The sequence below is a fragment of the Oncorhynchus clarkii genome, chromosome 24 (assembly GCF_045791955.1).
Source record: "Oncorhynchus clarkii lewisi isolate Uvic-CL-2024 chromosome 24, UVic_Ocla_1.0, whole genome shotgun sequence".
NCBI classification, from domain to species: Eukaryota; Metazoa; Chordata; class Actinopteri; order Salmoniformes; family Salmonidae; genus Oncorhynchus; species Oncorhynchus clarkii.
This window is the reverse complement of record NC_092170.1, coordinates 34764668-34775580: the sequence shown is the minus strand read 5'-3', so window position 1 is coordinate 34775580 and position 10913 is coordinate 34764668. Positions and strand designations below refer to the sequence as shown.

At 51.8% G+C, this 10913-nt stretch overlaps 1 protein-coding gene across 1 annotated transcript in view; it reads left to right on the top strand.

The window, feature by feature from the left end:
* The first annotated feature begins 9690 nt into the window (after positions 1 to 9690).
* Positions 9691 to 10913, top strand: part of LOC139382525 (metabotropic glutamate receptor 5-like) — a 123981-nt gene continuing 122758 nt past the window's right edge. Inside the window, exons 1-2 of the mRNA XM_071126620.1 lie at positions 9691 to 10015; positions 10652 to 10913. The exon at positions 10652 to 10913 is cut by the window's right edge and continues 182 nt beyond it. Of these exons, the coding sequence (XP_070982721.1) occupies positions 9863 to 10015; positions 10652 to 10913 (415 nt within the window). The 5' untranslated portion in view covers positions 9691 to 9862. The remainder of the gene's footprint in view (positions 10016 to 10651) is intronic.

The following is a 10913-nucleotide window of genomic DNA, read 5'->3' as shown; positions in this document are numbered from 1 at the left end:
ACAGGCTCACCCATCGACAGGCTCACCCATGGACAGGCTCACCTATGGACAGGCTCACCTATCAACAGGCTCACCTATCGACAGGCTCACCTATCGACAGGCTCACCTATCGACAGGCTCACTCACCCATGGACAGGCTCACCTATCGACAGGCTCACCTATCGACAGGCTCACTCACCCATGGACAGGCTCACCTATCGACAGGCTCACTCACCCATGGACAGGCTCACCTACGGACAGGCTCACCCATCGACAGGCTCACCTATCGACAGGCTCACCTATGGACAGGCTCACCTATCGACAGGCTCACCTATCGACAGGCTCACCCATCGACAGGCTCACCCACGGACAGGCTCACCCACCGACAGGCTCACCTATGTACAGGCTCACCTATGGACAGGCTCACCTATCGACAGGCTCACCTATCGACAGGCTCACCCATCGACAGGCTCACCCATGGACAGGCTCACCTATCGACAGGCTCACCTATGGACAGGCTCACCCATCGACAGGATCACCCATCGACAGGCTCACCCATCGACAGGCTCACCCATCGACATGCTCACCCCTCGACAGGCTCACCTATGGACAGGCTCACCTATGGACAGGCTCACCTATGGACAGGCTCACCCCTCGACAGGCTCACCCCTCGACAGGCTCACCTATGGACAGGCTCACCTATAGACAGGCTCACCTATCGACCGGCTCACCTATCGACAGGCTCACCTATCGACAGGCTCACCTATCGACAGGCTCACCTATCGACAGGCTCACCTATCGACCGGCTCACTCACCTATGGACAGGCTCACCTATGGACAGGCTCACCTATGGACAGGCTCACCTATCGACAGGCTCACCTATCGACAGGCTCACCTATCGACAGGCTCACCTATCGACAGGCTCACCTATGGACAGGCTCACCTATCGACAGGCTCACCTATCGACAGGCTCACCTATCGACAGGCTCACTCACCTATGGACAGGCTCACCTATGGACAGGCTCACCTATGGACAGGCTCACCTATCGACCGGCTCACCTATCGACAGGCTCACCATCGACAGGCTCACTCACCTATGGACAGGCTCACCTATGGACAGGCTCACCTATCGACAGGCTCACTCACCTATGGACAGGCTCACCTATGGACAGGCTCACCTATCGACCGGCTCACCTATCGACAGGCTCACCTATGGACAGGCTTACCTATGGACAGGCTCACCCATCGACAGGCTCACCTATGGACAGGCTCACCTATGGACAGGCTCACCTATTGACAGGCTCACCTGTGGACAGGCTCACCTATAGACAGGCTCACCTATCGACAGGCTCACCTATTGACAGGCTCACCTGTGGACAGGCTCACCTATCGACAGGCTCACCTGTGGACAGGCTCACCTATCGACAGGCTCACCTATCGACAGGCTCACCCATCGACAGGCGCAGCTACGGACAGGCTCACCCATCGACAGGCTCACCTATCGACAGGCTCACCTATGGACAGGCTCACCTATCGACAGGCTCACCTATCGACAGGCTCACCCATCGACAGGCTCACCCACGGACAGGCTCACCCACCGACAGGCTCACCTATGGACAGGCTCACCTATGGACAGGCTCACCTATCGACAGGCTCACCTATCGACAGGCTCACCCATCGACAGGCTCACCCATGGACAGGCTCACCTATCGACAGGCTCACCTATGGACAGGCTCACCCATCGACAGGATCACCCATCGACAGGCTCACCCATCGACAGGCTCACCCATCGACAGGCTCACCCCTCGACAGGCTCACCTATGGACAGGCTCACCTATGGACAGGCTCACCTATGGACAGGCTCACCCCTCGACAGGCTCACCCCTCGACAGGCTCACCTATCGACAGGCTCACCTATCGACAGGCTCACCTATCGACAGGCTCACCTATCGACAGGCTCACTCACCTATGGACAGGCTCACCTATGGACAGGCTCACCTATGGACAGGCTCACCTATCGACCGGCTCACCTATCGACAGGCTCACCCATCGACAGGCTCACCTATGGACAGGCTCACCTATGGACAGGCTCACCCATCGACAGGCTCACCTATGGACAGGCTCACCAATGGACAGGCTCACCTATGGACAGGCTCACCCATCGACAGGCTCACCCCTCGACAGGCTCACCTATGGACAGGCTCACCTATGGACAGCCTCACTCATCGACAGGCTCACCTATCAACCGGCTCACCTATGGACAGGCTCACCTATAGACAGGCTCACCTATCGACCGGCTCACCTATGGACAGGCTCACCTATGGACAGGCTCACCTATAGACAGGCTCACCTATGGACAGGCTCACCTATCGACAGGCTCACCTATCGACCGGCTCACCTATCGACAGGCTCACCTATGGACAGGCTCACATATGGACAGGCTCACCTATCGACAGGCTCACTCACCTATGGACAGGCTCACCTATGGACAGGCTCACCTATCGACAGGCTCACTCACCTATGGACAGGCTCACCTATCGACAGGCTCACTCACCTATGGACAGACTCACCTATGGACAGGCTCACCTATAGACAGGCTCACCTATGGACAGGCTCACCTATCGACAGGCTCACCTATCAACCGGCTCACCTATCGACAGGCTCACCTATGGACAGGCTCACCTATCGACAGGCTCACCTATGGACAGGCTCACCTATCGACAGGCTCACCTATGGACAGGCTCACCTATCGACAGGCTCACCTATCGACAGGCTCACTCACCTATGGACAGGCTCACCTATTGACAGGCTCACTCACCTATGGACAGGCTCACCTATGGACAGGCTCACCTATCGACCGGCTCACCTATCGACCGGCTCACCTATCGACAGGCTCACCTATGGACAGGCTCACCTACGGACAGGCTCACCTATGGACAGGCTCACGTATCGACAGGCTCACCTATCGACCAGCTCACCTATCGACAGGCTCACCTATGGACAGGCTCACTCACCTATGGACAGGCTCACCTATCGACAGGCTCACTCACCTATGGACAGGCTCACCTATGGACAGGCTCACCTATCGACCGGCTCACCTATCGACAGGCTCACCTATGGACAGGCTTACCTATGGACAGGCTCACCCATCGACAGGCTCACCCATGGACAGGCTCACCTATGGACAGGCTCACCTATCGACAGGCTCACCTATCGACAGGCTCACCTATCGACAGGCTCACCTATCGACAGGCTCACTCACCCATGGACAGGCTCACCTATCGACAGGCTCACCTATCGACAGGCTCACTCACCCATGGACAGGCTCACCTATCGACAGGCTCACTCACCCATGGACAGGCTCACCTATGGACAGGCTCACCTATCGACCGGCTCACCTATCGACAGGCTCACCTATGGACAGGCTTACCTATGGACAGGCTCACCCATCGACAGGCTCACCCATGGACAGGCTCACCTATGGACAGGCTCACCCATCGACAGGCTCACCCCTCGACAGGCTCACCTATGGACAGGCTCACCTATGGACAGGCTCACTCATCGACAGGCTCACCTATCAACCGGCTCACCTATGGACAGGCTCACCTATAGACAGGCTCACCTATCGACCGGCTCACCTATGGACAGGCTCACCTATGGACAGGCTCACCTATAGACAGGCTCACCTATGGACAGGCTCACCTATCGACAGGCTCACCTATCGACCGGCTCACCTATCGACAGGCTCACCTATGGACAGGCTCACATATGGACAGGCTCACCTATCGACAGGCTCACTCACCTATGGACAGGCTCACCTATGGACAGGCTCACCTATTGACAGGCTCACTCACCTATGGACAGGCTCACCTATCGACAGGCTCACTCACCTATGGACAGGCTCACCTATGGACAGGCTCACCTATAGACAGGCTCACCTATGGACAGGCTCACCTATCGACAGGCTCACCTATCAACCGGCTCACCTATCGACAGGCTCACCTATGGACAGGCTCACCTATCGACAGGCTCACCTATGGACAGGCTCACCTATCGACAGGCTCACCTATGGACAGGCTCACCTATCGACAGGCTCACCTATCGACAGGCTCACTCACCTATGGACAGGCTCACCTATCGACAGGCTCACTCACCTATGGACAGGCTCACCTATGGACAGGCTCACCTATCGACTGGCTCACCTATCGACCGGCTCACCTATCGACAGGCTCACCTATGGACAGGCTCACCTATGGACAGGCTCACCTATGGACAGGCTCACCTATCGACAGGCTCACCTATCGACCAGCTCACCTATCGACAGGCTCACCTATGGACAGGCTCACTCACCTATGGACAGGCTCACCTATCGACAGGCTCACTCACCTATGGACAGGCTCACCTATGGACAGGCTCACCTATCGACCGGCTCACCTATCGACAGGCTCACCTATGGACAGGCTTACCTATGGACAGGCTCACCCATCGACAGGCTCACCCATGGACAGGCTCACCTATGGACAGGCTCACCTATGGACAGGCTCACCTATCGACAGGCTCACCTATCGACAGGCTCACCTATCGACAGGCTCACTCACCCATGGACAGGCTCACCTATCGACAGGCTCACCTATCGACAGGCTCACTCACCCATGGACAGGCTCACCTATCGACAGGCTCACTCACCCATGGACAGGCTCACCTATCGACAGGCTCACTCACCTATGGACAGGCTCACCTATGGACAGGCTCACTCACCTATGGACAGGCTCACCTATCGACAGGCTCACTCACCCATGGACAGGCTCACCTATCGACAGGCTCACTCACCTATGGACAGGCTCACCTATCGACAGGCTCACTCACCTATGGACAGGCTCACCTATCGACAGGCTCACTCACCTATGGACAGGCTCACCTATCGACAGGCTCACTCACCTATGGACAGGCTCACCTATCGACAGGCTCACTCACCTATGGACAGGCTCACCTATCGACAGGCTCACTCACCTATGGACAGGCTCACCTATCGACAGGCTCACTCACCTATGGACAGGCTCACCTATCGACAGGCTCACTCACCTATGGACAGGCTCACCTATCGACAGGCTCACTCACCTATGGACAGGCTCACCTATCGACAGGCTCACTCACCTATGGACAGGCTCACCTATCGACAGGCTCACTCACCTATGGACAGGCTCACCTATCGACAGGCTCACTCACCTATGGACAGGCTCACCTATCGACAGGCTCACTCACCTATGGACAGGCTCACCTATCGTCAGGCTCACTCACCTATGGACAGGCTCACCTATCGACAGGCTCACTCACCTATGGACAGGCTCACCTATCGACAGGCTCACTCACCTATGGACAGGCTCACCTCTCAGCAGTTCAGCAACAATAAAATAAATGAATGAGTAAAGAAAGTCATAAAGATATATACTAATAATAATGAGATAAAAAATGGAATAGTATTTTAGCAAGCACAAATGTTTTGAGTAAACAAAGAATTAACACAGAAATACACACTAAATCTCAAAGTCTAGTGAGCCTGCAAAAGGTGCACCCTACCCAGCGCTGCCGTGTGCGTGTGTGTGTGCGTGTGCATGTGTGTGTGTCTTCTAATCCCTCTTGCATTTGGCTGGCGATTTAATTCTGGCCTTGTTTCTGGCCAAGCCCCTAAACACTCCCCCTGAATCTGTATCTGCACATCTATCCATCCATTAACACAAACACACTTAGCCTGTACATACTGTATTCAAAAGAGAGAGCACACAGAGTGTAGTTTGATAGACAGATAGAGATACGGAGAGAGAGGAAGAGAGACATAGAGAGAGAGATAGAGAGGGATATATATAGAGAGAGATAGAGAGGAGACTGTCAGATCGGTAGTTGGCCTGTGACGCGCAGAGCGTGGCCGCGATGAAGCCCCCATATTGGAGCCGCGCAGAGCAAGCGCGACAGACAGCGAGCGAGCGAAAGAGCGCAGGAACAGACTCGGTGTTCCGTCGTTGCCATAGTGAAAACGTGGATTCATCACGACCATGATGCTCTGATCAGTACGTGGAGTGGGGTTTCTCCAGAACATGCACGGTGGTCTAGTTGAGGTAGGCCTATTCAAATAGCTTTTCCCATTTAACTTTTGGGCTAGTCTTACATTCAGGAAAAACATGTTATCAACAGAACAGTCAATCTGTAAAAAGCAACAAATACAAAGTCATTAATTTTTCATTTACTTTTAAGCTTTTTCTTTGATACTGTTGAGTTGTATTATTTTGTTCTTAACGAATGATGAACATGTTAGATGTGTGTATTCACGTTGAGAGGCGGGCAGGCCAGCAGAGGGCAGACGGCTGTTTACTCGAGCTTTACCGTGTATTAACGGCCATTGTGTCAGAGCCCGGTTGGTCTGATTCGATTCCCGCGCTATTTTTGTCATCCTGGAATTAGTGTGGAGATATTCAATGTTTCTATTAATTGTAAATAATATATGATATCGGGAACGTTTTAGCACCAAAGTATATTTTGACTGCCTGCAATACAACCGTCAAAGCTCTGTGTGATGGGCGATACTACTATTAGAGAGCTTATAAGGTAGGTAATAGCCCGCCTCTGTGTGTTGTGCCCGCCTGGTTCAGACTGCTGTTTGTGCTACTGAACCTAATGCATGTGTGTGTGTATGTGTGTGTGTGTGTGTGTGTGTGTGTGTGTGTGTGTGTGTGTGTGTGTGTGTGTGTGTGTGTGTGTGTGTGTGTGTGTGTGTGTGTGTGTGTGTGTGTGTGTGTGTGTGTGTGTGTGTGTGTGTGTGTGTGTGTGTGTGTGTGTGTGTGTGTGTGTGTGTGTGTGTGTGTGTGTGTGTGTGTGTGTGTGTGTTTGTGTGAGAGAGAGAGATCGAGAGAACGAGAGAGAGATTGAGAGCGAGAGAGAGAGAGAGATTAGTGACAGTGTCATGGATCGATAAACGCACCTAGTCGCTCATTCCATCAATGTCTCAGGACGGTCATCGGGTGGTAGACTTGACATAATCCGTTTGAAAGGCCACACACACACACACACACACACACACACACACACACACACACACACACACACACAGAGATGTGTGTGATCTGATGATCAGTGTGTATTTGGTGATTCAGCCTAGTGTCACAGGTTCGATGCGGGAATTAATTCACAAACATCTTCGCTGGAAGGGAGGGCGCGCGCTGAGCGGTGTTTCGAAGGACGCGAGGCAGTCACCTTGCGGTCTGAAAGCCGCACGCGCCGCAGGAAATAACCCAAACAAAAAACACAAGCTCACCAACTGCAGTTCTCCCTGAGTGGAGTTGTGTCAGATAGACAGACTGCCATGATAGTCACTCCTCAGCACAGTGTGTGGATATAGAGAGCTGCCAGGTAACCTGCCCTGTCGCGAGACATACTGGTTGAGAGGAGGGGGTTAGACTAGGGGTTTGGCGCGCGATGCGTGAGCAGACATCGCACCGGCAGAGTTTGTGCGTGACATGAAGACGAGAAGAGCTCGAGCTGTGGCCTTGGTCGCGAGCAGTCGGTGCGTGTTCTGCCTATATCCCGTGGAAATGAACGAGGTCGCAGATTGACACGGTAAGGCTCTATGTGTGTACATTTGGATGTAACGTAACGGCGCGTTCAGCCTGTGTAATGCAACAGTGAGACACAGCAGATAGCCTCCGCTCTATTTACTCCCCCCCCCCCCCTTCCCCCACACACACACACACACCTCCCCTCGGTAACATCATTCCGTGTGGCAGCCAGCCTTCTGTCTTTAAGTCTTTTTGACCGGTGAGGGTTTTGATGTTAACATTGTCAAGGGAAATTTAAAAGTTACTTAAAGTCTCTTCTCTGCGATGGTTGTCTGGGCAAACGGTGATGCGCGCGACGACTCAATTTCAGCACCGCGGACAGCTCTGGAGGACAAGCGCATGCAGCTACCAGATCCGTCCCGTTTACACAAGCTATGAGACATACAGAAAGACAGACAGACCATTGCCATGTCTCCTTATTTGACATTGTTTAGCCATGGAGCCAGGAGCAGACTGGGATCAGAAATCGTCCCTGCCATTTCTAACACACCGCCCCATTTTTCCCTTTATACCATCATTATCTGGCAAATGATCATTTTGCTGAGAAAAAACAACAAGTTAGTTAGGCCCACTGGGCTAAAAAGGGACCAGCCTATCTGGCATTTGCCCGAAATGCTAGATGGCCAGTCTGCCCCTGCTGGGAACACATTCCCGTTGGCAGACTTCACAATGGCATCCATAGGCTACAAAGGCACATATATCATATTCAATGGGCACAGGCACATCATGTGAAAATCCTGCTATCCTCTCCCGTTGTTTACTCACCCAATCAATAACGAAATCTATGGGCAACTTAAATCTCCCAGACTGTTGATTGTTCGGCGTATTAACGCGGTTTATTTAACGGGATAACCGTGGTGTGTTGAATGTGGCAGGCTAGCCTATTGACAATTTATACCGGCGAGAAGCGCAGTGACCTCTGTAGCCAACGGGCTGAACGACGTTCATGCCTATTTGAGCAGATGTATGTTTCTGTGATAGAGAAGAGGATAAATTCATTCGGTTCTGTAATAAAGTGAAATGTGACCTCTACTTGAGCACATACAGAGCGACAGGTATGTAATACCGCGCGCAGCCTTGGTGGGAAAGAGACAGAGCGCGCGAGAGAGAAAGACGGTGGTGGTGGAGGAATCTGTATTATGATAAATCGGTCTTGCAGGATGAATGGCTCTTAGGAAGAATGGATCCCGAGCGAACAGCTCTCCTGTTAATGGCGCTGTAATGACGCTGTCATTATTAATTACTTCCCTTGACCCCCTCGTTTCTCGCCTAGCGCTCGAGGGGACACCGGCCGGGCTCGAACTGTTGAGCCCCCAACTCTGCCGACATTCCGACGACCTTGATCAAGTCTATTTGCGCAAAGTTGGACCCATCCCCTTCAAACTAATTTACTTAGTGCTTTCAGCTGCTGAAATATAATGAAATATGTTCTACCTGTGGTTACAATATGTTCTTATGCATAATTGAGGTTAAATATATTTGCTTGAAATACACAAGCGTTTTAGTTATAGTTTACAAGGCCTATATGACATGAGGTAGAGTGAGAGTGTTGTTCATCATGATCATTTTGTGAATTGTGTCTCTGATCCTTTGAAAAGCTACACAAGACCTCAAAGCATGCAAACGTATTATATATATTCTGATGAGGCAATGGTGTGAAGCTGTGGTAGGATTCATGTGAGAGTATAAACTGATTGGATAGGTTCCCACTGGGTATGGTTCCTGTGCTCTGAGGCTTGGTCTGGTGTTGTATGTTATTGTTCTCCCTCCTCTCTGGCAGCCTTCCCTGCTCCCTGATGTGTCACAGGTAGATAACAGATTGATGTGAAAACAGCAAAGTAAGCCCCTATAAAGGATTGATGTCCCCTGCTGCGTTCAGACCCGAACCCCCCACTACCTCTCTGTTTACAGGTAATGACCAGCCCCTTTACCTGTCTGTTACCTGTTACCATGGAGACCACCGCTTCACCATAGAGGAGGATATTCCTCAACCAATCAGAGTGGAGTCCAGTTTCGACCAGAAGGAGTCTAAAGTATTTCCCAACATACACGGCTTCTCTCTGGCACTCCTTATTGGTAACGTGACAATGGCCCGTCCTTGACTTCCACAGCAGGAGGAGGAAGTCCACATTTGTATTATTATTTTTGGCTTGCCACCACTCTTCACAATGGAGAGGAACTTTACTCTCATGAAGCATAGTAGTTCTTGACCAAACTGGACATCATCAAGACACATCATCAAGACATTTTCTATTGTTAACAAATTAACCAATAAGATGATCTGGATCATCCTGGCCCTGCCTGTATGGGTGTGGCGTGGGACTGTTGGCGATGCCCAGTCTAACGAGCGGCGAGTCGTGGCACACATCCCCGGTGACATCATCATAGGAGCCCTGTTCTCTGTCCATCACCAGCCGACAGCGGACAAGGTACAACCCTCTGAGACTAAGGCATCCTTTATGTACACATGAGTGACTGATGGTGTGGGGAAGATGCACAGTGGGGTCTGAGATGATTGACACCCTTGATAAAGATGAGCCTAAATGACTATAAAATAAATCATTCAAAAAACTGAGCTATATTGTACGCCATTTTTTTCTTCCAAATCTAAGTGCCAATGCTGTTTAGTAAACACTTTAAGCACAGATTCTGTGTGGAGCAATGGTCTATGATCCCTCCCAATGTGTTCTCCAACTCAGAAAACAGTGGCCTTATCCTCACAAGTTGAATTATTGAAAGGTATTGAAAACAGGCGGGTCAATCATTTGGTCCCTTAACTCCTTCTAAATCTCTTTTTCTGAGCAATTGTATTAGTATAAAATTATATAATTTCCCTTTTTGTTGTTTTTGCATACAGTACAGCTCAGTATTTGAATGATTCACTTTATACAGTCTATGTTGCTCAATTTTTATCAAGGGTGTCAATCATTTCAGACCCCACTGTATCCATCCCCAGCTGCATAAGTGTAAGAGTGTCTCAGTGCGTGTCGTGAGCAAAGCAGTATCCAGTGTGTGTGTGTGTGTGTGTGTGTGTGTTTATGTGTGTGTGTGTATTCCTCACCCAGGTACACGAACGTAAATGCGGCTCAGTGCGCGAGCAGTACGGTATCCAGCGTGTTGAGGCCATGCTGCACACTCTAGACCGTATCAACGCTGACCCCCGTATCCTCCCCAACATCAGCCTGGGCTGTGAGATAAGAGACTCCTGCTGGCACTCTGCTGTGGCCCTGGAGCAGAGCATTGAGTTCATACGAGACTCCCTGGTGTCCTCCGACGAGGCCGAGGTGGGGGGAGGCAGTGTGTGGGGGGGGGGCGGGGGAGGAGCCG